The 26867-nt window shown below is 41.4% G+C and overlaps 1 protein-coding gene across 1 annotated transcript in view; it reads left to right on the forward strand.

Annotated features, from left to right (window-relative positions):
* Positions 1-26867, forward strand: part of AK8 (adenylate kinase 8) — an 88415-nt gene that overhangs the window by 9946 nt on the left and 51602 nt on the right. The window contains exons 5-10 of the mRNA XM_054393257.1: positions 3341-3409; positions 10722-10803; positions 13130-13201; positions 14255-14455; positions 17894-18025; positions 22602-22691. Of these exons, the coding sequence (XP_054249232.1) occupies positions 3341-3409; positions 10722-10803; positions 13130-13201; positions 14255-14455; positions 17894-18025; positions 22602-22691 (646 nt within the window). The remainder of the gene's footprint in view (positions 1-3340; positions 3410-10721; positions 10804-13129; positions 13202-14254; positions 14456-17893; positions 18026-22601; positions 22692-26867) is intronic.

The following is a 26867-nucleotide window of genomic DNA, read 5'->3' on the forward strand; positions in this document are numbered from 1 at the left end:
TTCCAACCAGAAATATTCTATGATTCTATGATCATATCCTCATGCATTTTAAGAAGAAAAATCATAGAAGAGAGGAAAACCCAAGACATCTTTACCCAGGTGTGTTCAGTGTCCTCATCTCTTCCAGGAAGGAGCAAAGAGGAGCTGTTCCTTGTGTGTGCATGCAAAAGACCAACCTTCCATAGGCATGCACCTGAAGAAGCTACATTTAACCATTCATGACTCTCAGAACACTAAAACAAACTCCTTCAAAATTTCTTTGCAAGGTGCAAACTTGCAGAAGTCAGATTTTTGTGCTGTAGCTGTTTGCAAAACATATATCTATAGAGATAGATAGATATAGGTTTAGATATATAGACGTTTGCAAAACATCTATCAATCCATTTAAAATGCCTAGAGAGAGTTCTTCTCCCCCACACCCCTCCAAAAAAAAAAAAAAAAAGCCTCATCTTTGTGAAATATTATTGAAATGTTACACTGAGTAGATCAGGCATGGAAGGGGAAGTGGGATGCCTCTGAAATAACATGGAGTATTTCAAATAAGTCATGAAGGAGTAGAGGTTTTCAGCAGCATGGAAATAGTGTTCGTAGCAAAGTGGTGTCACCATAAAATCCCTCAACAGCAGGACTTCCTTTAAATAAGCTGAATTTTGAGCCTCAGGTCAGACATGGATCTGCAGTTATCCAACCCATTGTCCATTATTGCATTGTCCATTACTGTGCAGGGTTCTGGGAGGTGCAGTCCCATCTGCCAAGCTCATGATATACTTGTGTGAGAGAGAAATTGGCCATGTGCTGCTGATAGGTCTCAGTTGGAATGATTTGGAGTTGAATAATGAGGTGTTCTGCAAGCAACCTATTGCAACGGCTTTTATAGGCCACAGCTCAGGAGGAGGAAAACTGCCCAGGAAATGAGGCTGGACTTGAGCCACAGAGAGCAGAAGGAACTAAACCACTGAAGCACCCACCCCTGTGTGTCCTGGAGTGGTTTGGTGCAAAGAGACGACTAAGAATGCCTCTGCACTGAGAGAAGTTAGTGTGGGTTTGGTTTAAATTGCTTTGGCAAGGCTCAGCAGAGTGGACCCCTGGCAGTTGCTGGCCTGTCTTGACGTGACAGATCAAAGCAGCAAGCAAGACATGAGCTGCTCCTGCTAGCAGCATGAGGCACCTTTGGAAGGTGACAGGCTCAAAGCCACAGACCCAGGCTCCAGCAGCAGGGGGCTGCAGGAGGCTTTGACACACCAGCCTGTGGGACCTGCTGACTTCTAAGAAAGGCAGCAATTTCTTTCCCTTTTTCTCTTTTACCTGCTTGAATGTTGCCTTAGAGTGGCTGATCTTAGGAAGGGCACTGAGAACTGGGGACAGGAGAGAGAAACAAAACAAGAAAGCCCACTGCCAGACTGGGCCACTTGGTCTATTCCAGAGGCAGCTGAGGACTTGTCTCTGTGTTTTCTGGGGAGCTTTCTCCATTCTAAAGTGATTTTTGTGGCAGCATTTCTACCACTCTTGGTGAAGCGTTTCAGGATTTAATGAAGATTGTTCTGAAATCTTCCTGTGCAGGCAGCCACTTTTTCATTATATTTATCCCCATCCAAAGCTATAGAAATACTCTTTTAGGATTATGCCTTTCACCTTTTGGGGGTGAGAACCCCCAAAAAAGTTTGTTAGGTGAAAGAGAATTTTTTTTGAGTTGGGATGTAAAGAAGCTAACTGCAGAAGTTTTTTTTTTGTGTATTCATTTTGATGAATGGCAAAACTAATGAGACTGAGATGAGGTTTAGTCAATTAACAGCTGCTCTGACTGGTGTGGCCAAAAGGCTTAGACTCTATCAAGTTAAATTGACTAACTCAGAGTTTGTTTAACCAAGTTCAGCAGAGAATGAAGGCTCTAAATGGACAAGAGAGTGAAGATTACTTTTGGAAGGAGGAAGGAAGGGTATTGTTCATTTCTTGAGAGGAAATCTAATATAATAATGGAAGGAGTGATAGGGGGGATGCTAAATCTGTAGAGGAACTTTGCTCTTCTGTCAGATAGCAAATAAAGTCTTACAAAACATCTCTAGATATGGGCAAAGTCAGCAAGAGAAACAGAACCTCTGGAAATACTGGCACATGCAGCTTCAATCCCATTTCATGGTGCTGAGCTTGAAAATAAATTAATTTTACCATCCAAATTCACTTTACTGTCATTAAAATTAACTTCAACATCCTCAAAAATAACATTAACAGCATCAGAATTAACTTCAGCATCAGAATTAACTTCAGCATCAGAATTAACTTCAGCATCAGAATTAACTTCAGCATCAGAATTAACTTCAGCATCAGAATTAACTTCAACCACAAAATGTATTTTTTGGATAGTGAAAAAGTGAGAATTACTTGAAACTAGGAAAAAAACCTCCCGAAAATCCAACTCTCTCTGTAATTTACTCAGAGTTTGAGATTCTGCTTGTCCCACATCAGGTCTGTTTTAAAGATCACTGCTGCTGACTCCACTGACATAGGAAGCAGCAGCAGCAGGTCAGACACTGATGTGAAGAGGATTTCTTGTATGGATCCCTTTGCAGGGAATCGAATCATAGAATTGTTCCAGTTGGAAAAGATCTCCAAGATCAATGGATTGAAGCTTGAGGAGGGGAGGTTTAGAATAGATATTAGAAAGAAATTCTTTACAATGAGGCTGGTGAGACACTGGAACAGGTTGCCCAGGGAGGTTGTGGATGCCCTCTCCCTGGAGGTGGACATGGCCAGCATGGATGAGGCAGCGGATGGAAGGTGTCCCTACCCATGGCAGGGCAGATGATCTTGAAGGTCCCTTCCAACCCAAACTATTCTGTGAATCTATGAAGCATCCAGTCCAACCCTCAACCCAACACCACCATGGCCACTAAACCATGTCCCCAAGTGCTACATCCACACATTTCTCAAACACCTGCAGGGCTAATGACTCCACCACCTCCCTGGGCAGCCTGTTCCAAGGTTTGATGTCCAGTGTGTGTGTGCTGATGTGTAAAATCTGGCACTGCTTCCGTGGCAGCATGCAAAGAATAAAAAAAGATGGATACAGGCTTTGTGTTCAGCTTACCTTTAAAGCTGATTTTTGTGCCCTTATTAACTCTCTGATGTGTTAACGACCTGGGACTTGTGCCAATGTGTTTATTTATTTAGAAGAAGACATCTCCCTTCACCTTTAACCTGAATGTGCCTGCGTGGTAAAATTCCTTTTGAACTCCGTTGTGAATATTCAGCTCTTATTTTTTTTGTTGTTGTTGTTGGGGTTTTTTTGTGGATTTTATTTTTGTTGTGGGTTTTATTGTTGTTGGTTTTGTGCTTTCTTTAGAAAATTCCCACTGCTCTTTGGGCCAATCTGATCCAGGAACGTCTGTCAAATGTGGACTGCATCAAACAAGTAAGAATTGCTCCTCAGAGGGCTGCTGGATAAGCACTTACACAACTCATGTGTAGTAGTTAGCATTCCAAGTCCTGAGCAGAGGAGGGAATGGGGGCAAATCATTGGGGGCTGTGGAGAGGATTGCTTTCTTGAACATCAGCAGAGGGAGTTTGGAGCTTTATTAACAGGATAAAGGGGAGGATGAGAGTATGCATATGCTAATCTTCTAGCACAGAGATGATCAAAGGCTGAACAAGCAGAGCTTTGTTGATTGCCTGGGGCAACTGGCAGAGATACAGTGGACAAAACAGATAAACAGAATATATACCAAAATCGATATGTTGAGTTAAAACCCCTTCACTTTTAGTGAGGAAAAGGGGGGAAGAAAAGAGTCCAGCATGACTCATTTCATTATTTCATTGTCTACTTCTCATTGTGCCTTTTTTCTCCCTCCCCTTCTTGTGTCAAGAAAAACTGCATCTGAATATATCCTCTAGTAGGTAATAATTAATATGTTCACTGTCCTCTTACACAAGCAGGCAACTCAATGGCTTTAGCTCTACTCATAGATGTCAGGCATTGGAATAGGTTAGCCAGGGAGGTGGTGGAGTCCCCATCCCTGCAGGTGTTCAAGAAATGTGTGGCCATGGCACTTGGGGACATGGTTTAATGGCCATGGTGGTGGTGGGTTGATGGTTGGACTCAATGATCTTAGAAGTCTTTTCCAAGCAAAAATTCTGCAATCTGAGAGACTTTTCATACAGTGCAAAAGAGAAGTTAAGTAGATTAATGTCGGCTGAAATCCATGTCTGGATTTAAGGACAGAAAAATACTTCTTATGTGTTTCCTTTAAAATCTCAGATGTGGCTGTGATTTGTGGGTCCGTGAGCAGTTTTTTGTAGATTCGTAGAATGGGTTGGGTTGGAAGGGACCTTAAACATCATCCAGTTCCAACCCCCCTGCCATGGGCAGGGACACCTCCCACTAGCTCAGATTGCTTAAGGTCTCATCCAACCTGGCCTTGAACACCTCCACAACCTGTTCCAGTGTCTCACCACCCTCATGGGGAAGAATTTCTTCCTAACATCCAATCTAAATCTCCCCACTTCTAGTTTTGCTCCATTCTCCCCCCTGCCAGGCTTATCCCTACCTGACACCTTAAAAAGTCCCTCCCCAGCTTTCTTGTAGCCCCCTTCAGATATTGGAAGGCCACAGGAAGGTCTCCTCAGAGCCTTCTCTTCTCCACACTGAACAGCCCCAACTCTCTCAGTCTGTCTCCATAGCAGAGGAACTCCAGCCCTCTGCTCATCCTCATGGCCTTTCTCTGGACATGTTCCAGCAACTCTCTGATTCTCTGCTCCTAGGAACTGGAATTAATACTAGGGATTTTCTTTACACCACTGAGCAGATTGATGCCATTTCTGTCCCAACATGAGTCAGCATGTTGGGTTTTTCCTGAGAGTGTTAATGTGTCAGGGGCAGCATGCAGGACCAATGTACCACCAGCTGTTTTATTTCTCCTTGTGGTGTCATTGCCTTGGCATTAATTGTACAGCTTTCATTCCACTGACAGGAGGAATACAGAATTTTTGGGGCCATTGTTTTGACACTTTCAGGTTTATAGATGTTGCCATCGTTCTCTAAGGAGAACATTTTTATTGATCAACAGCTCTGCTGAGACTCTGTGTTGTGAGTTCTCCTAATACAAATGTGGTCAGGACTGCCAGGGATCAGACAGGTGGAGCTTCCAGCACAGGCAGAAAACTTATCACAAGCATTATGTTAGAACCTGGAACTGTGAGGCTGAGATGAGGACTTTTCATCTGCCAGAGTTAGTACTTGTTGGCTATGGCACTGCTGACTGCTGGCAGTGTAGAGGGAATTTATGGAGCTGGAGAAGGCTAGTGAGGAGATTGCTACATGATGAATTTGTGACAGACTGAGCACAGTGCCTTCTGAGGCTGGAGAAGAGAAGGCTGAGAGGGGATCTGATCGATGTCTATAAAGATCTGGCAGGTGGGTGGCAGGATGAAGGTGCCAGGCTCTTTTTGGTGGTGTCCAGCAATAGGACAAGGAACAGTGGGTCCAAGCTAGAACACAGGGGGCTCCTCATCAGCATGAGGAAAAACTCTTTATTGTGAGTGTGACAGAGCCCTGGAGCAAGCTGCCCAGAGAGGTTGTGGAGCTTCCTCTCTAGAGACTTTCAAGCCCCACCTGGATGTGTTCCTGTATGACCTGCCCTGGGTGATCCTGCTTTGGCAGGGGGGTTGGGCTCAATGATCTCTGGAGGTCCCTTGCAAACATTCTATGATTCCTGGTGCCTTAGAACCATTTAGAAACTAAGCTTAGGCCAGAGATTGACAGAAGACATGGTAGAATTACTTTTGATTTGGATTATACAGTTCAGAGGGTAGTGCCTGCCCTTGGAAGGGAAGGCAAAGAGAGCAGTAGCAGCTGTTGGGTATTTCTGGTCTTACCTTGGCAGCTGAAGTTCATCATGTTCATCATTCCCAGGGCAGGGGGATTGGGACTAGATGATCTTTAAGGTCCTTCCAACCCAAACCATTCTATGTTGCCTCTGTGAAGCTCCATGCAAGGGTAGTGATGTTACACAGCTTTGTCTGGGGAGAGACTCTGCCTATTCACCACCTGTGGTGTTGTCCAAGGAGAGGGTGGTTTTCTCTTTTCAATAGCTTCAACCTACAAAAATAATGTAGAGAATAAAGATTTTCTTTCAAAGAAGAAATTTGGTACATTTTCAGCTTCTTCCATCATTCATCCTGCTAAAGTTGATGGACTGGGTAAGGCTTATCAAACATTGGAATGGTCTGTCCTGAGCAGTGGTGGAGTCACCGTCCCTGGAGGTGTTTAAACCTGGATGTGGTTTAGTGGTGACCTTGCAGTGCTGGGTTGAAGGTTGGATTTGGATGATCTTGAAGGTTTCATCCAACCAAAGCTATTCTGTGGTTCTCTGGCTGCAGGAGCTGGCTTGACAAGGTTTCTACTGCACTCCTCAGCCTGCTGTTTCCTGAAAAGCTCAGCAATTTTAAATCCAGCCTGGCAAAGCTATTTCTGATACCATGTGGTTGGTTGTGGGGTTTTTGCATTGTTCCTGTCCCCTTTCTTCAGAAGGCAGTGAGAGGAGTGTCAGACTTTTCCAGAAATACTGAATGAAGATGTGGGGGAAAATAAAAAACAAAACAACTTGTTGTGATGACTTCTTTTCCTCAAGGCAGCAGCATTCATGCTGCTTGATCCTTCTGGCTATGGCTGAGGTTTCTTTCAGCCATGCCAAGATAATTCAGCATTATTTCTTTCTGCTATCCCTTTTTGTTATTCTAAGACAGTTTCAATTTGGGATTTTATAATTAGGAGGGGGAAAAAAATAAATTAAGGATGTACAGGTCAAATAACAAGAGAGAACTTGAATGCCCAAGTCATTATTATTGAAGTGGAAAGTGTGAAAGTATGTAGGCTTGGGTTTGTGGGTTGTTGTTTTTTTTTTTTTTTGCTAGCTGAGAGTAGTGCCAGCAAAGGAATGAGATTTCCATCTGGGAATGACCTTGAGCGCTTCTTTTTCTCTGGATTCCTTAAATCTGGAGAGGGAAGTGATGGCTTTGAAAAGGCTTCCTTGTTGTTGATTTTCAGCCTGGCATGGGTCTCTAAGGAGCACTTCACCTGGCATTCAAGCAGCAGCAGCAGAATGCTGTATTTACAGCAGTCTTCACGTAGGGGAGGATTGAGGTTTGCAGCTGAAAGGGAGGCAGCAGTGACCACGGAGTAAAGGCAGTGTGGAATTGCTCACTCCAAGCCTTTGTTCCACCCTTGATGCGATGAGGGGCAATCCACACACGGATGTAAGGTGACTGCCATCAAGAACAAAAAAAATAGATGGCTTCTTAAAGAGACAAATTTCCCATCTGAAGTCACTAATTACACTTTCATGGTAGTCAGGAGGGCAAGAAAAGACCAATGTTAGCATAAAGCATGATAGGCATATTTAAGTCAGGTCTTGCTCTGCTGTGTCTTGCTGCTTCTTGCTTCGTTTCCCAAGCCACACTCCCTTTTTACTCCTTTTTTTTTTTTTCCTTTTCTTTTTTTTTCTTTCTTTCTTTTTTTTTTTTATCTGTGACATCTGCTTGGAGCTTGTCCCTCCTGTGATACCATACTACTTGCAGCTGTTCAGACCTCCAGCTCTGAGCTGTGCATGGGGTGCCCTGAGCATACGGCCTTTTTGATGTGTGATAAAACAGAACCAAGCCACTGGGGGTATGGAGAGGGAAGGCAGCAGAATATCAATAAACCTGTTCTGAACAAAGCTGCTGCTCTGTGGTGGAATAGACATTTCACTGAAGTGTCAAGTAGATGGATAATGTATTCTAATTAGGGACTGACTGATACCCTGCAAATCAGAGACCTTTGGAAAATCAGCTCCAAAATGCTGAACTATTTTTTGTGCTGTTTTCATTCTGCTCCCCCCATCTTTCTTTTTTTTGTGTGTGTGTCTTTTAAATGCCTTAAAACATATTTGTGGCAGGCAGCTATTTACTGAGCTGTGTTTTCTCACTCTGCCAAACCTTTTAGCTGTAAAATTGCTTATTGCAGTTCTGAGGACCTTTGAAATTTGTCTTTAAGCCTCCTGAAGTTTGCTCTGCGTTGGTTAAAACACGACACTGTGTTCACTGCCTGTTGCTCAGGGTCTGCTGTTCAGCTTTTGAGTGTGAGATTCTGCTGCAGTGACAGCAGAAGCAGAGGGTTTGGGGGATGAGGTTTTGTGTCTTTTTTTTCTTTTTTTTTGCCTTTTTTTTTTTTTGCTTTAGTTTCTCAAGTGTTGTACTTGGAGTGGAGAAAATGAGCCAGGCTTGTTGGCATGGATTTATTGGCTTTGCACATCTGATGCCATTTCTCCCCAAAAGAAGATTTGGACCTTATGTATATGTTGTGCAGGCACAATATATTCAGAACTAGTGCTGAAGGTCTGCTCAAACTATTGTACAGCCTCACCTGCTGCAAGTCCTGAGGGATAAATCAGTTTCTAAGCATCTAGGTGACCCCAGAGAGTAGTTCATTCCAACCCAATGGAGCAAACACCTCGAGTGTCCAGAATGGGTTGTGAGTCTCTTGATTTTTCTACAGCTCCCAGCAGCATGGCATGCTCCTGAAATGAGGCTTATTAGGGAGTTTTAAATAGTCTCTATTTTCTTGTTTTATTGGAACTGTCCCAGTTTCCTTCTACAGATGTCATGGTTTGAAGCTTGAGGAAGGGAGATTTAGACTGGAGATTAGAAAGAAATTCTTGACAGTGAGGGAGGTGAGACACTGGAACAGGTTGCCCAGGGAGGTAGTGGATGTCCCCTCCCTGGAGGTGTTGAAGGCCAGGCTGGATGAGGCCTTGAGCAACCTGGGCTGGTGGGAGGTGTCCCTGCCCATGGCAGGGGGTTGGAACTGGATGATCTCTAAGGTCCCTTCCAACTCAAACCACTCTATGAATCTGTTTCCCTGAAATATTTTGAGAACCTTTGGACCTCCTTCTGCCAGAGCTTCAGATTTATGTGAGAGATGATAGTAATTGCTAGCTAATACAAGAGCAAAAATAAAACCCCAAACCCCTTCTTTATTTCAGTCCAAAGATGCTTCCCAGATTTCATGGATTCATAGAATGGTTTGGGTGGAAAGGGACCTTAAAGATCATCCATTTCCAGCCCCTATTTCCTGGAGCAAGATATTTTGTGGTGTAGGATGCAGTGGTGAGGACTTGTGTGGTTAGACAGCTAACAGATAAATTAAAGAAGGTTCAGAAGACACAGGCTAGAGCCTGGAAGGTGGATTAGATTTCAAACACTGCAGCAGGCAGAAGCAGAGTGAGGCTGCAGCTCTCCTACAGTATTTCACAGATCTGTAAATGTTTTTTTAAAGATGCTCAATCCAACACTTAGTTGGCTATAACAAGGACTTAAGGGAGCAAAAAGCTCTTTTTTTTTTTTTTTTTTTCCTTTCTTTTGCTCTGTTGCTTCATTAGCTCTGGGAATGCTGGTTCCATTACTGTGAGTTTTCCTGTATAATTTAAGAAAATAATGAAAGCCTGCATATTTCCCTCCCTCTTCATGGCATTAAATCTGCCTTTACATTTGTTTTATATACATGGTGTGGGCTTGGGATCCTTTTGAAAATTTCAGAACTGGAGGAATTGGTTTGGGTTGTTTTTATTTGAGCTAGAAGGTTGATTTTTGGTTGGGTTGTTGGTTGGGTGTTTTGGTTGTTTGGTGGTTTTTTTTGTTTGTTTGTTTGGTTTTTTTTTATTTGGGGTATGTTGGTTTGGTTTTGGTTTTGCTTTTAATTTTCTTTTTCTTTTTAATTTTCTTTTTCTTTTTAATTTTCTTTTTCTTTTTAATTTTCTTTTTCTTTTTAATTTTCTTTTTCTTTTTAATTTTCTTTTTCTTTTTAATTTTCTTTTTCTTTTTAATTTTCTTTTTCTTTTTAATTTTCTTTTTCTTTTTAATTTTCTTTTTCTTTTTAATTTTCTTTTTCTTTTTAATTTTCTTTTTCTTTTTAATTTTCTTTTTCTTTTTAATTTTCTTTTTCTTTTTAATTTTCTTTTTCTTTTTAATTTTCTTTTTCTTTTTAATTTTCTTTTTCTTTTTAATTTTCTTTTTCTTTTTAATTTTCTTTTTCTTTTTAATTTTCTTTTTCTTTTTAATTTTCTTTTTCTTTTTAATTTTCTTTTTCTTTTTAATTTTCTTTTTCTTTTTAATTTTCTTTTTCTTTTTAATTTTCTTTTTCTTTTTAATTTTCTTTTTCTTTTTAATTTTCTTTTTCTTTTTAATTTTCTTTTTCTTTTTAATTTTCTTTTTCTTTTTAATTTTCTTTTTCTTTTTAATTTTCTTTTTCTTTTTAATTTTCTTTTTCTTTTTAATTTTCTTTTTCTTTTTAATTTTCTTTTTCTTTTTAATTTTCTTTTTCTTTTTAATTTTCTTTTTCTTTTTAATTTTCTTTTTCTTTTTAATTTTCTTTTTCTTTTTAATTTTTAATTTTCTTTAAGATTGAAACATGAAAAAAAACCCTAAAAATCATTTTCTGCAATTTTTAAGTTGCCATTGCCCTGTGGCAGTGTTTAGTGCCTGCCAAGCCATTTCGCAAACCACTCAGTGCTCCATCTTTGCTTTCTCCTCTGCCAAGCACCCTTAACAAATGCCAGGCTGCCTTGGGATCAGAATGAGGTCATTTTTGTGCAAATAGCACTGATATTTAGTGCTAATTTTGATTTTTTTTTTTCTTTTTCCCAAAAAATCTCTTCCAGGATCAATAACTGTATCATGATTTTGTTCAATAGGGATGGATCTTGGAAGGCTTTCCTGAAAATCAGGAACAGGCATGGATGCTGCAGTCATCTGGCATCATTCCTAGGCATGTTGGTAAGCAGTGCAGGGTTTCTGTGGGGTTGCATCCAGAAGGAAAGGCTGGAAGTGTTTCTTCCCAAAATCCTCAATAAATTCAACTGAAGACAGGAGAGGCACCTGACAGCAGAATATTTCTTTCAGTATGGCTCAGATTCACTCAAAAACTTGAGGTGACCTCTGAGAATTTCCATCCTGTCTTTCACACAGGAGCTCTTTCCTTCTTACACAGCAGACTTCTGTAAATTGAAGCCCACTTCAAGCATCCCTGAGCAGCTTTTGTAGCTTTGCTTCTGTTACAGGAGTGGGTCCAAGCCTCCTCTGCCTTCCATCTTGTAACAGTGTGAGAGCTGCTTGAACTTTGTGAGGAAAAATTAACAAGTCTTAAAACCATCACACATCTCTAGAAATCAGCCTTTATTCTCAGACCAAAACAATTCCTCATGCACTAAACACAAAATTCATCCTTCTGATGAATTAGAAAATACAAATTAGCAAACTTTACTCCACCAAGTGAAGCGGAAACACCAGGATTTAAAGCTTCATCTTTCAGAGTGGGGGTGGATTCTGCACTGCTGAGGCCACACCTGCAATACTGTGTCCAGGTTGGGACTTCCCAACTCAAGAGAGACAGGGATCTGCTGGAGAGAGTCCAGTGGAGAGTTAGGGGGATGATGGAAGGACTGGAACATCTCTGCTTTGAAGAAAGACTGAGAGAGCCCTGGGGCTGTTTAGCCTGCAGAATAGAAGGCTGAGAGGGGATCTGATCAATGTCTATAAATATCTGGGGGGTGGGTGTCAGGATGAAGGTGTCAGGCTCTTTTTGCCTTATAATTAAAAGCAAAACCAAAGAAAACCAAGGTGATGAGACAAGGAACAATGGGTGCAAGCCAGAACAGGAGGTTCCACCTCAACATGAGGAAAAATTTCTTTACTCTGAGGGTGCTGGAGCCCTGGAGCAGGCTGCCCAGAGAAGTTGTGGAGTCTCCTTCTCTGCAGACTTTCAAACCCTGTCTGGATGTGTTCCTGTGTGACCTGCCCTGGGTGATCCTGCTTTGGCAGGGAGGTTGGTCTGGGTGATCTCCAGAGGTCCCTTCCAACCCCTACCACTCTGTGATTCTGTGTGAACATTCATTTACTGGCAAATTGCTGATAAACAAGAGCTTGACAGCTGCTCTTGCCACCTAGAAGAAGTGATTTGTCCCAAATCAATGCAGGACCTACTGAGAATGTAAGAAATTACTACAATTGTGTGGAATACAGTAAAAAAAAAATAATTGATGTGGAGCTTGCCAGTGGAGGGTGAACAGAACGTTAGCAAACGATGAATTGTCACTTTGGATTCAGTTTGGATGAGCTTCCACTGCTAATGAAGGGTTCAGAATCACTGCACCAGAGTTAGGCAAAAATGTTTAATGCCTGGTACTTGCATGTATTTTTAATACAGCTAATAACATCTGAAGCTGAGTTTTGCTCACAATTACATCTGTGCAACCAAGGCCTGACTGAGAAGCTTAAAGCTCAGCCTGTCTCCTTAATAAAAAAAAAAAAAAAAAAGATTGAGAGGAGATGAGATTTGTGGGCTACAAGGACCTTAATAGGGAGAAAAGTGTCTGAAAGAGCTGTTTGATACAGAGAAGAAAGTCAGAAGAAGAAACTTGTTTGAAACTTGTAATCAAATACACTGAGAAAATTAATTAAATTAGAGTATTTAAGTGTGAGGAGGATTAGCCAAAAGCGACCCAGGGAACTGACAGCTGCTCTGTCTTTTGATGCTTTCTAATCATGTTTGAAGACTTTTTTCTTTGAGGCTATCAAAAAAAAGAAAAAAAAAAAAAGGCAGTTGCACTGCTCTCATTCCCAGAGAACCTGGGTGAGAAGTTGTTTGTGCTATCTGGAGTGATCTGTGGGGACTTCTGCCCTGGGCTCCAGATCCAGTGTAGGTGAGGGAGGACCTTGGTAACTGGTGTGGGTGCTGGGGGCAGGCAGTACTCGAGGGCAAGGGCTGGATTTGTGTCTGCCTCACCCCACTCTTCTCTTTAGGGGGGGAGCAAACCTCTGCTTAAAAGTGAAGTCAAGTCTTGGCAGGTGGGAATCTGGGAAAAGAGAATGAGGCATAAGGGTTTGAAGTGCTTCAATCCATCTTGAATCCTAGGATCCATCCAAAACAGTTACAGGAAATAAAGGAAGAAACTAACAAGATCGACCCTTCTTTTCCCTTTTTATCTCCCCTTTTCCTTTTTCTCCTTTCCCTTTTTCCCTTTTTCCCTTTTTCCCTTTTTCCCTTTTTTCCCTCATTATTTTTAACTTTTTCCTCCTTTTTCTTCTTTTTTCCTTTTCCTAGTTGTGCTTTATGCTCCAGACACTGTGCTGATTGAGAGGAACACCGGGAAAAGGATTGATCCTGTCACAGAAGGTGCAGTATCTGTTTGTTCCTGACCTCCAGAGTAGGAACTGGGGTGTTGCTTGGTCTCAGAAATGTTGTAATTTGAATTTTTCAGAATTTTGGTTTCATGATTAAATAGATTATTAAATCATCTTCTTAGTTCCTAAGAATTAAATCCAGTGGGGTTAAAATGTAAATAGTTTCCCTTTAAGAATTAGTAGGAATTAGTGAATTTAAACTGTTTGGAAAAAGAATTAGTTGATGTGGCATCATATCCTGTGCCAATAAAATGTGGGACAAGGGAAAGCTCAGCACTGAGCCTGCAAACAGAGACCCTGGCAGCAGAATGGAACAGCTAAGATCTGTCTGTATAAGCTTCCCTTTTGCTCTGGATCTTTGCTAGATCCTGTATTTTTTTTCTTTGAGGTGTGGGTGTGCTTTTAGGTATCTTCCATCAAATGGCTGTCAGAAAGATTTAGCTTTGTATTGTCTGCTGAGTTTCTTTACCAATCATCCATCACAAAATGAAATCCTGGCATTGATCAATTAAAAAAAAAAAATCACTTTGGTTGTTTTAGGAGTGGAATTAGGAGAGATGTTCCTAACTAAAGAGATGGGTTTGATTTGCTATAAAGGAGGTTTGCTTGTCAAAGGTCTTGTTTAAGGTTCAGTCTCTAAATTAAAGAGCTATCCCCAGTGCCTAGGTCTTACTCATCCTGTACGGGTTGCCCAGGGAGCTGGTTGAGGCTCCATCCCTGGAGATATTCAAGGTCAGGCTGGGCAAGGCTCTGAGCAACCTGATCTAGTGGAAAATGTCCCTGCTGACTGCAGGGGGATTGGACTGGGTGACCTTTGGAGGTCCCTTCCAACCCAAACCATTCTGTGATTCCATGATTCTAATCTGTGCATCTGCAGAGTAATAGCCAAGTGTCAGTACAAGCAGGGAGGCAAGTGCAGAGGTTATTGCTTGTGCCACAACACAAAGCTGAAACCAAGACCTTGATTTTGTGTACAAAACCTTTTGCAGCTCAGCAAGACCTGTTAAACCATCTTCTTAGTTCCTAATCAGTGTCTGCCTTCTAGAGGTGTACCACACAACCTTTGACTGGCCAAGTGATCCGCTGGTGCAGCAACGTTTGGTGAAGCCAGAAGATCTGTCTGAGCAGGAGGTGTCCAAGAATCTGCTGGAATATCACAGAAATTTCCCTGACATTTTCCAGATCTACCACAAAGTTCTGAAATCCATCAATGCAGACCAGCCTTCTGTGGATGTCCTCTCACAGGGTAAATATTGTACCTCTGTGGCAAACCTGAGAGTTCATAGAATCACAGAAAGTTAGGGGCTGGAAAGGGACCTGTGAGGATCATTGGTTCCAACCTCCTTGACAAAGTAGGATCACCCAGGGCAGGCCACACAGGAACCCACCCAGATGGGACTTGAAACTCTCCAGAGGAGTCTCCATAACTTCTGTGGGCAGCCTGCTCCAGGCTTCACCACCCTCACATGGAAAAAGTTTCTCCTCATGTTGAGGTGGAGCTTCCTGGGTTCTAGTTTGTGCCCATTGCCTCTTGTTCTGTCACAGGACACTGTTGGAATGATCCTGGTCCCTTCTTCTTGCCACCCACCCCTCAGGTATTTACAGACATTGATCAGATTCCCTCTCAGCCTTCTCCTCTCCAGACTAAACAGCCCCAGGGCTCTCAGCCTTCCCTCATCAGGCTCCAGTCCCTTCAGCATCCTCCTAGCTTCCATTATGTCCCTGTCCCTCTTGGACTGGGAAGCCCAGACCTGGACACAATACTCCAGAGTTGATTAACTCTTCTTTGAAAAGTGGTTCTTAGGCATTAGAGACAGTCTCTAGGATTAGGATTAGTCACACAGATGTCTCTCAGCTGAGTTGTGTTCTCTCTGAAACAACCTTTGGGCTGCTCCTGATAATTATTTTGCAGGACAAGACTAAGTGCAGCTTAACAGGAACAGTTCCAGAGTCCTTCCAAGGAACAGCTGAAATGCCACAGTTCTTTCCTGTGAGAGTCTCTACTAAAGGCTGCTCTGTGACTCGATTGTTCACCTCCCAAAGGGCTGTTACCTTCCACAAGTCTGATAACAGGAATGGGGAGGAGTTCAAAGCCAGCAACATTCCCCTCTTTAAGAGCTGTTTGTGCTGGTGGCTTTGCTGTTCACCAATTCCTCTTTGCCTTTGCTTGACTCTAATGCAGTCTGACTTGGAACCTTGATTCTTCCAGAAGTTGAATAAGGAAACTGCCAGCAAGACCAATTGATAATGTACTTTGTAGCTGTCAGCCTGCAGCTGATCTGTTATGTGCCACTGATTTTGCATCTCAAAAAGGTCTTTTTATTTTATTATTATTTTTTTTTTTTTAATACCAAGTGCTGCACTTTTAAGATAAACAAGCAGGAAGTTTATATTCAGAATTTCCACATTAATTACCTCTAAATTACTTAATTAAATTTAAAAGTTCATATCATCACTCATAAAGAATTCATGCCTTGAATTGTAAATAAAAATGGGACTGCCTGAATATTAATTATTATTAATTAATAATGTAGTGAGATAAATTGAAAACTGGAATGAAAAAAAAATCCTCTCTCTAGATCTTTTTTTTTCCTGCAGCACATCAAGCAGCCAGATAATTATTTTTTTTTTAACGAATAATTAGATGTGGAGACTGTCTAGGGGATCATTACTCCTAATTAACTCGGTTATTTACTGCAAATTAAGCATCATTTGTAAGCAGGGTGCTTTGCCTGTAATGTTTGTGCTTTTTCAATACACTGGGTTGTGGAAAAAATGCTTAGAATAGCTCCAGCACTCCTTGGGTAGCTGCTACTTGGGGTTTGGGAAGTCAGGCAGCAAACACACAGTTTTCTGCTCTGATTTTCCAGGGCTTTTGTGAAGTATTGCTATAGAGCTGCAAAAAAGAAAGAGGAAATTTCTCCTCAACAGTAGTGTTGGTGTGGCTTCATAGTGAGAGCACAAGGGGGAATGGTTTGAAGCTGAGGCAGAGGGAGCTTAGGGAGAAGTTCTTCAGTACAAGGGTGGTGAGACTGCCCAGGGAGGTTGTGGCTGCCTCCTCCCTGGAGGTGTTCAAGGCCAGGTTGGATGAAGCCTTGAGCAGCTGAGTCTAGTTGAGAGGTAGTTATGGTAGTGATCTTTGAGGTCCCTTCCAACCTAAGCCATTCTGTGATTCTATGAATTATAAAATATTGTAAACTCATAAACTTCAATATAATTATTGCTAACACATGCTGGGATATGTGATATTGGATGCAGTTGTGCAGGGGAGCATCCCAGTACAGCTTGTGTCACTGGGGAAAGAGATGTAAGTGACCCAGGAGGATGGCCAGCAGGAGTAGGGAAGTGATGCTGCACCTCTACTGGGCACTGGTGAGGAGACAACTCACATACTGGGTTCAGATTTGGGCTCCTCGCTCCAAGAAGAACACTGAGGTGCTGGAGTGGGTCCAGAGAAGGGGAACAAAGCTGGGGAAGGGTCTGGAGAAGAGGGCTGGGGAGGAGCAGCTGAGGGAGCTGGGGGTGGTTAGTCTGGAGAAGAGGAGGCTGAGGGGAGAGCTCATTGCTCTCTACAGCTCCCTGATAGGAGGTTGCAGTGAGGTGGGGCTGATCTCTTCTCTCTAGAATCAGGTGACAGAAGGAGGGGAAATGGCCTAAAATCATGGAAATGGCCTGAAATTTATGGAAAAAGTGGTCAGGGATTGGAATAGGCTGTCCAGGGAGGTGGTGGAGTCCCCACTCTAGAGGTATTCAAGAAACCTATGGCTATGGCACTTGGGGCCATGGTTTAGTGGCCATGGTGGTGTTGGGTTGATGATTGGACTGGGTGACTTTGGAGGTCTTTTCCAACTGAAACAATTCTGTGATTGTATGCACTTAAAGGTCATCTAATCCAACCCCAAATCTGTACATGGACCTAAGTGTAGCATTTCCTCCATGAAACAAAATGTGGCAGAATGATGTCCAGCAACCAGAGTGGAATCAGACAGAGAAGCTCAAACCTCCTCTGTGTCTTCTGCCCAAATGATGGCCTGAAGACTGAAATCCTCCTCAGCTCTGTGTTGTCAGTGCTGCATTGTGCCATGACATCCTATGCTACAGGTCTAGAATATTACAATTAGGAGTCTGTTAATCACACACACACACACACAGAGAGCTGGATAAATGTCAGTTTAATTTAACATCCCAATTTTTTTTCCCCACTTAAATATTTGTTCAGAAACTGCAGAAAGTATTAAATGTAATTATAGCCTCCTGTAATTTGCATGGTAAAATTGTACCTATCAAGCAAAACAAAAAAAAGGGAAGACTTCTGCTAAAAACAACCCAGTAAAAGAGCAATTATTAATTGAATCTGCTCTTTAAAATGCTTTGACATCTGCTGATGAAAGAAAGTAAAGGAGTGTAATGATAGCAAGATTTTTTTTTTTCCCTGCAAGCTGCTGATGTGACAGTTTTATCAGAGTCCTGATCTGAGCTGGAGTAGCTTGGATGGTTCAGTGGTAAAATAAATGATCAACATGACAACCTCCTTACAAAAAAAAAAAAACCCAAACAAACAAACAAGCAAAAAAAAAAAAAAACCAAACAAAAAATCCAAAGAGATTTTATCTGGTTTTTGGGGGGGTGGAAAGAAAAGAAACAGGCTATAAATTGTAACCCCTGCCTCTCACTCCTGTTGTAGTCCTTACCTACGTCCAAACACGGCCCCGGTCAGCCGCCCCCTTTACACCACGGATCCTCTTTTGTGGACCCCCAGGCAGTGGGAAGAGCCTGCAGGCAGCACTAATAGCTCAGAAATACGGAGTTGTCAACAGTAAGTTCTCAGTAAATATGCGCTTTGCTCGCTCCCCCCTCCCTCTCTTTTTGATCATTTATCTTTTCCTGCCTTTCTTGCTCGCTCGTAAAGTTTCTCAGGTTTGTCCATTGCTGTGGATGTCAAATTTTTGAAGGGAGTGAAAAGTGGTTTAGTGAAGAAATATATAAAGCAGCAGAGCAGCTCTTCTGTGACAACGCAGCTCCCAACACTGGGTTTTTTAGCCATCTTTTTTTTATATATATACCCTTTACATCAGTATTTTTCCATGTGTTAGGTTCCTGTAGTGCTCAGAATTCTTCTGTGGATCAGTGGATCATGAATAAAGTCAGAGTTTCAGCTGTCTGACCAAAATTTGCTGTAGCTTCAGCTGTGTCTGACCAAAATTTGTTGTAGTTTCAGCTTTGTCTGACCAAAATTTGGTGTAGCTTCAGCTGTGTCTGACCAAACTTTGGTGTAGTTTCAGCTTTGTCTGACCAAAATTTGTTGTAGTTTCAGCTGTGTCTGACCAAAGTTTGTTGTAGCTTCAGCTGTGTCTGACCAAACTTTGTTGTAGTTTCAGCTTTGTCTGACCAAACTTTGTTGTAGTTTCAGCTGTGTCTGACCAAAGTTTGTTGTAGCTTCAGCTGTGTCTGACCAAAATTTGGGGCACTTGTAAAACAGAATCTGCTCTGAACTTCAACAGGAGTGGATTCTGAAGTTATGTATTGGGAAAGGAAGAGATTTATTTTAGTTAAGAGTTACTTGTTTTTCTCTCATAAAGGAGACCCAGAAAATTCTGTATGAGGCTTGTTCATGAGAACAGGGCTGGTGAGGAGCAGCTGAGGGAACTGGAGTTGTTCAGCCTGGAGAAGAGGAAGCTGAGGGGAGACCTCCTTGCTCTCTATAGCTCCTTGAAAGAAGGTTGGAGGGAGGAGGGGGTTGGTCTCTTCTCCTTAGTATTAGGTGATAAAATGAGAGGAAATGGCCTCAAGTTGTGCCAGGTGAGGTTTAGATTGGAGATGAGGAAAAGTTTCCTTGCTGCAAGGTTCTAGGTTTAATATTCTTTGTGTTGCAGATCTTTGGGATTCTAGGTTTAATATTTTTTGAGTTTTAAAACTTGTGGGTTCTGGGTTTGGTTTTTTTACGTTTTAAATTTTTAGGTCCTAGGTTTAATGTTGCTTGAGTTTTAAATAATTTTGGTTCTGGGGTTGGTATTTTTGTGTTTTAAATCTTTGGGTCCTAGGTGTAATGTTTTTTGAGTTTTAAATAATATTGGTTCTGGGTTTGATATTTTTGTGGTTTAAATCTTTGGGTCCTAGGTGTAATATTTTTTGAGTTTTAAATCTTTGGTTTCTGGATTTGGTATTTTTGTGTTTTAAATCTCTTAGGGTTCTAGGTTTAATATTTTAGTCTTTTAGATCTTTATTATTATTTTAGTATTTTTTAAATTTGTATAAATATGACTGAACCTTCAAAAGAGGATTTTTGAAATGAATTTGAAAATCTAGATTGCACTAAGCACAACTAAAATGGATAGAATTGGTATGCCAGAAGTTATTAACATTCTAATTATTTAGCAGTAATTTCACCTTGCTGTGGTTTCTAATGTCCTCAGAAAGAAATCTTTGCAGATGTATTCAAATCTGTTTAATTTGTAGTATTTAATATATGGTTAATATGTAGCTAGTATAATGTTTTTGATGTAATAGTGTTTAATATGTGGTTAATATGTAGCTAGTATAATGTTTTTGATGTAATAGTGTTTAATATGTGGTTAATATGTAGCTAGTATAATGTTTTTGATGTAATAGTGTTTAATATGTGGTTAATATGCAGTTAATATAAAGTATTTAATGTAATAGTGTTTAATATGTGGTTAATATGCAGTTAATATAATGTATTTAATGTAATAGTGTTTAATATGTGGTTAATATGTAGTTAATATAATGTATCTAATGTAATAGTGTTTAATATGTGGTTAATATGTAGCTAGTATAATGTTTTTGATGTAATAGTGTTTAATATGTGGTTAATATGCAGTTAATATAAAGTATTTAATGTAATAGTGTTTAATATGTGGTTAATATGCAGTTAGTATAATGTTTTTGATGTAATAGTGTTTAATATGTGGTTAATATGCAGTTAATATAAAGTATTTAATGTAATAGTGTTTAATATGTGGTTAATATGCAGTTAATATAATGTATTTAATGTAATAGTGTTTAATATGTGGTTAATATGCAGTTAATATAATGTATCTAATGTAATAGTGTTTAATATGTGATTAATATGTAGCTAATATAATGTATTTAATGTAATAGTATTTAATATGTGGTTAATATTCAGTTAATATAATGTCTTTAAAGTAATAGTATTTAATATGTGGTTAATCTGTAGTTAATATAATGTCTTTAAAGTAATAGCACTTAATATGTGGTTAATCTGTCTTAATTATTATGTCTTGAATGAGAACCCAGACGTGCTGGAATGTGTTCAAGGAACAATGAACTTGTTCTCATCATTTCTGATTATTTTCTCTGACCCTTATTTCTCTAACTGCAGGTTTGGTGCTGTTTTCATCTAGGTCAAAATTTGCATTTCTTTTTTTTTTTTTTAAGTAGCTACTACAGAAGAGAGCTGCAGCTCTTTTGATTAAATACCATTAGCACTGCTTTACCCAGATGTTGATTTTTTTTTTTATTTTAAGTGTATTTAAGCATGCATTTTTAAATGTTATCTTAAGTAAACCAAATATTAGCAGAATTATGTATTTAAAACAGAGGTGGAAGGCCAGCAGTTTCCTGAAGAGCCTTCAGCATATACTTAATTTCCAGTTAGGCCTCTGGGATTTAAGCACAGGCTTAAAAAATTAATCTTATGCTTAAGAATCACAGAATGTTAGAGGTTGGAAGGGGCCTCTGGAGATGATGGAATCAAACCCCCCTGCCAGAGCAGGATGACCCAGGGCAGGTCATACAGGAACACATCCAGGCAGGGCTTGAAAGTCTGCAGAGAAGGAGACTCCACAACCCCTCTTGGCAGCCTGCTCCAGGGCTCCAGCATGCTCACACCAAAGAAGTTTCTCCTCATGTTGAGGTGGAACCTCCTGTTGTTCATTGTCCTATCACTGGAGAGAGCCTGGCACCTTCATCCTGACACCTTCATCCTGACACCCACCCCTCAGATATTTATAGGCATTGACCAGATCCTCTCTCAGCCTTCTCCAGACTAACCAGCCCTAGGGCTCTCAGTCTTAGGAACTGGATTAAATTTAGGCATATGGACTGTCCTAAGTTGGGGTCTGTGCAGTGAGCTTCTGTTGTAGTTTTATACCATTGGTTGTGATTATGAATTTGCTTCTCCAGGAGAACTAATGACTGTTACCACTTGAGTTCATCCTTTGCCACTTCAGCAACAAACTTCATCAATTTTGCCCAATATTGTTTCTGATAAGGAAAGGCTGAGAGCCCTGGGGCTGCTGAGTCTGGAGAAGAGCAGCCCCAGAGGGGATCTGAGCAATGCTCAGCAAGAGATAAAGGCTGGGGGGCAAGAGGCTGGGGCCAGACTCTTGTCAGTGGTGCCCAGGGACAGGACAAGGGGCAAGGGGCACAAATTCTCCACCTTAACATGAGGAGAAACTTTGATGTGAGGGTGCTGGAGTAAGCTGCCCAGAGAGGCTGTGGAGTCTCCTCTGGAGAGCTCCCAAATCCACCTGGCTATTGTGCTCCTGGGCAAGCTGCTGGGGGTGCCCTGCTTTAGCACGGGGTTGGACTGGATGACCTCCAGAGGTCCCTTCTAACCCTCACCATGCTGGGATTCCGTGATTTGTGATGTTGTGTAACCTCTGCATGCTTCAGTTCCTGCTCTCTAAAAGAAGGATCAGGACTGATGTATCCAATTCATGTAGAGCAGTTGGAGTCAGTATCTTTGGTCAGAAACTGGTGTCCAAAGCAGCCACATTTCATGTGCCACTGTCTTGGCTAAAACTTTAAGGCTGCATCTCCTGGTGCTCTGTGGATTTGAAGGCAATGATAACGTTGCATTAGCAGAGTTTTTAAACTATCATTCTTACATGATCATTAAATGATCCAGGGAGTCACTTCCTTGCCTGGCACATTCCCTGCACCTCCAGCAGAGCAGTTCAGAGGCTGTTCAGCAGGTGTAACTTCATTCAGTCATTACAAGTTGATAAGAAGTGAAAACCTCTGGCAGTCCCTTGAGTTATTATTTCAGAAACAGATTTGATTAATATCTTTCTCTCTTTCCCTCTCTGTTTTTAATATGTTCTGTGCCAAATGTATTCTTTTTTATTCAATATTCTCCCCTGCTCTGTTTGTTTGCTTTTCATTCTGCTTGGCCAAAAACCCACCTAAAATAATAAATAACATCCTAACAACAACCCCCCCCCCCAAAAAAAAAAAACCTACAACTTTTATTTTATTCAGTGACCTTATTCCAGTATGCAGCTTCTTCAGGGTTGTTTGGGTTTTTTTTGGCTTGTTTTTTTTTTTGTTTTGTTTTGTTTGTTTCTTTTCTTTGTAGCTTCCTTTTTAAAATTTAACCTTCTGCCTTTTTTGTTCTTCCTTCCCCTTAGTTTGCTGTGGGCAACTGCTAAAGGAAGCAATTGCAGAGAAGACAAAACTTGGAGAACTCGTTAAGCCTTATGTTGACAGTGGATACCCAGGTAGGGCCTGTTGTTGGCTCATTACTCTCTGGTTACACATTCAAGGCAAAAAAAAAAAAAAAAAAACAACCCAAAAACCTGTGAGGGAATTTTCCTTGGCCTGAATTCTATTTAGAGTAAGCTGGAAGTTGGTTAAGTCCATCCCTAGAGACAGTGAATGGCTTGGTGGGGCTCTGAACAACATCATCTTGTTGGGGATGTCTTCTTCAGGATATTATCTGGGTGCTGTAATTTCATTTTCTTGCCTCTGTGAAGTAGAGGACGCCCACTGTAGGTGTGGACTTGATGATCTTAGAGAGATCTTTTCCAGCCTTCATGATCCTGTGATTCTAAAGATCTCTCTTGCTAAATTTCAGTCGTGGCTGAGATGGGAGTTTTGATGATCTGCTTATTCAAAGTTAGGTCCTTTAACAGATTTTTGTGTAATTAATCAAATTCATCTTAACCACTGAACTTCCTTACAGGAGATACCAAAAGCATTTCCAGTAGAGTCCAAGAATTGCACAGCTTGGAATTTTTTAGCTAGTCCTAAAAATATCCACATCCCAAGTCCAGAGGAGCTGCTTTTATTTCAGGAAAAATGAAATTCAAGTTGTAAAGCCTTTCTTTATTTTTTTCCCTTCCAAATTAGAAATGATTTCAAATTTAGATTAATTTTTATATATTTTTTTGTTAAAATACAGCATGCAAGGTTAAAGCTGCAGAGTGCTTCTGAATGATAATGGGAATCCAGAAATAGGTTTCTGTGTATTGTGCTGGAAAATTCTCCCTTAGTTTTTTGGGGTTTAGGGTTTTTTTTTTTGGCTTGTGTGCACATCTCTTTTATTTGAGTGGAACAAACTAGAAAATTAAGGGCTGAATAAAGATAAATATTATCTAGCAAGACCAGAAATAATAAGTTCTGTCATTCTGCTAATCCTCCTCTCCCAGGGATAACAAAGAATTGCATTTACATTAGTAAACACTAACAAGAATTCATTAGTGCCCTCACAAGAGGCTTGTGGGAGATGGAATACCATAGTGTACTGGAGAGGAAAGAGGGGCAAAGGATCTTTGGTGTCTTGCTGCAGAGTTGCAACCAGGTTTATACAGAGGAAAGATTCTCACACTGGGGTTTGACCACATTTGGTTTCAAGAAAAATGGCATTTGGAGAATCAGTTTAGTCAGCAGCAGAGACAAGCAATCAGAACATCAACATTTGCATTGCATTTCCAGTTCTGCACCAAGACAGCTTAGTTGCTTCTCTGGGTGAGGAACCATGCAAGGGATATTATCTCAGGATACCCCGGAACCAAAGAGAGACCACCAGAAATGTGCTCAGATCACAACCAGGCAAAATGAAATCAGTTCCATAAAATCTTGAGGGTATGCCCCATGTGTTCTTGAAGTGCTTATCCCAGGGACTGAGCTCAGCATGGTTCCCCTCTGTGTGGACACAACTAATTGTGTTCAATTAGTCACTGAAGATGTGCCAGCTGAAAGAGTGGTTGGGCTCTGGAAGAAACTGAACTGAGACTTCTTGGAACAGGCTGCCAAGGGAGACAGTGGAGTCCCCATCCCTGGAGGTGTTTAAGAACTGTGTGGCCATGGCACCTGGGGACATGGTTTGATGGCCATGGTGGTGCTGGGTTGGAGGTTGGACTGGATGATCTTAGATGGCCATGGTGGTGTTGGGTTGAAGGGTGGACTGGATTATCTTAGATGGCCATGGTGGTGTTGGGTTGAAGGGTGGACTGGATGATCTTAGATGGCCATGGTGGGGTTGGGTTGAAGGGTGGACTGGATGATCTTAGATGGCCATGGTGGGGTTGGGTTGAAGGGTGGACTGGATGATCTTAGATGGCCATGGTGGGGTTGGGTTGAAGGGTGGACTGGATGATCTTAGATGGCCATGGTGGTGCTGGGTTGAAGGTTGGACTGGATGATCTTAGATGGCCATGGTGGTGCTGGGTTGAAGGTTGGACTGGATGATCTTAGATGGCCATGGTGGTGTTGGGTTGAAGGTTGGACTGGATGATCTTAGATGGCCATGGTGGTGTTGGGTTGAAGGGTGGACTGGATGATCTTAGATGGCCATGGTGGTGTTGGGTTGAAGGGTGGACTGGATGATCTTAGAGGTCTCTTCCAACCAAAACAATCCTATGATTGTATGAACAGAGTGTGTTGTGCTGTCATAAAGAGGCACTCAGAGCTCACTCGTTCTGGACTTATGGAGGCTGTGCACTGTTTGTTGTGTTCTACTTGTGGCTGACTAACTCAGATCTCTTCTTGGATTTAGGATTCACAAATACTCCTTGTGTTGTGTTTCTCCTCTACTGCTGCTTCATATATACAACCTGTTTTGCAGCAGCAGCCCAGACACTTGTGTTATTCACCCCAGAAGGCAGCCTGCTGCATTCCCACCTTCTCTGTTTTCTAGGGTTTCATTCCTCATCAAGACCTTACCTCCTGCTTTAGTCAACTTCTCCATCTTGTACATGGTGATTATTTTTTTTTGCTTAATGAAGGCAGCACAGATAGTTTTGTGAGCCCATTGATTTTTTAATTCCCAGGACATCCTGGCCTACAGTTTGTTCACACTAGATATTGAAAGGTACATTTTCAGTGAAAGGTTCAGCAAGCAGCCTGCTTTCTGTCTGTCAGAAACACAAGAGTTCTTCTTTGGACAACCAATCTGCAATGAACAGACTTCTCCCTGGGGATGGTTTATTTTCCACTGGATACTGGGCAATTATTGCTGATTATACTCTGGGCAGAAAATTACCAGCAGTGGAGTGTGAGACCAGATTTCTGGTCACTAACTCCAGTTAAAGTCTTGGTCAATAATGCTTTAGCACACAATATATGCTTGGGCAGCCTGGGAGGGCTTGTTTTCTTTTTTATTGAAGAAAAGGAGGTTGAAGGGAGACCTCATTGCTCTCTACAGCTCCCTGAAAGAGGTTGGGGTGAGGTGGGGTTGGTCTCTTCTCCCAAGGAAGAAGTGATAGGATGAGAGGAAATGGCCTTGAGCTGCAGCAAGCACAGTTTAGGTTGGACATTAAAAGAAACTTCTTCCCTGAAAGGGTTCTCAAAGACTGGAACAGGCTGTCCAGGGAAGTGGTTGAAGCCCCACCTCTGGAGGTGTTGGAAAGACACAGAGATGTGGTGCTGAGGGACTTTAGCACCAGACTTGGCAGAGTCAGAGACTGGTTGGATCTTAAAGGTCTTTTCCACAGAAAACAATTCTATGGTTCTATGACTTCCAGTTGGAGTAAGAGTTGAACCTGGTGGCCAGAACCCTTCCACAGACAGCAGGGCAAAGCATATAAATATATTAATTCCATTTGATTCCTTCTGCAGTGTTGTGGAGACACTTTAGGCAGAATTTGTGGCCCCAGGTTGCAGTAATTCTGAGGAGAGCTGGACCTGCCTTCTGGACCCATCTAAGTGCCATCTGCAGGATGGTTGCTCACCATTTGAAAGGTGTCTGTCAGAATTGTGGTACCCTGGGATTAAAAAAAAAAATATGGAGAAGGGATACTTTTTACCCCCCTCCGTGTCCTTGGTGGTTGCCCCTTGAGCTGCTTGTATATTATTGATTAATTTTCTCAATGAAAATAGAAGCAGAAGCATCCTGGAGGCATCATAAAGACAGGAGAGGCCATCAGGCAGTTGGCATGGCAGCCTGTATTCAATTTGCCCTGCTTTCCAGATGAAATCAGATGGAGTGATCACTGCTGATCACTAGACCTGCTTGCACGGCAGAGGTGAGAAAAGGGCAGAGGAAAACGCATGAAGAGCAAGGGGTGGGAAAGAAAAAATCCAGTCAGGTTCTGCTTTTCAGCTGGGGTAGGTGCTGTCACTTTGGCTAATTGGGTTTTTTTTTCCACCAAAGTGGAGATTCAGGTGGTGAAGAGAGCTGATTGATGGAGGAGATAAGGTTGCACTGTTTGCAGCCTGCTAGAGCTGAACACACAGCACCTGTGTTGTTTTGGGTTGTTTTTTTTCCCCACTCCCTTCCTTTTTCTCTTTTTTTAAAGTAGTAATATCTGAAGCTGTCCCCAATGGCAGTCTGCACGTGGGGGGTAAAAGCTGCAATTTCCTAATTTCTTCTGTTTTCTGATAAAAAACATTACTGTACAAATGTACATTTATATATATTTGTTTTTTTTCTCCTCTCCTTATTTATATTGGAA

The sequence above is a fragment of the Indicator indicator genome, chromosome 28 (genome assembly GCF_027791375.1).
Source record: "Indicator indicator isolate 239-I01 chromosome 28, UM_Iind_1.1, whole genome shotgun sequence".
Taxonomy (NCBI): Eukaryota; Metazoa; Chordata; class Aves; order Piciformes; family Indicatoridae; genus Indicator; species Indicator indicator.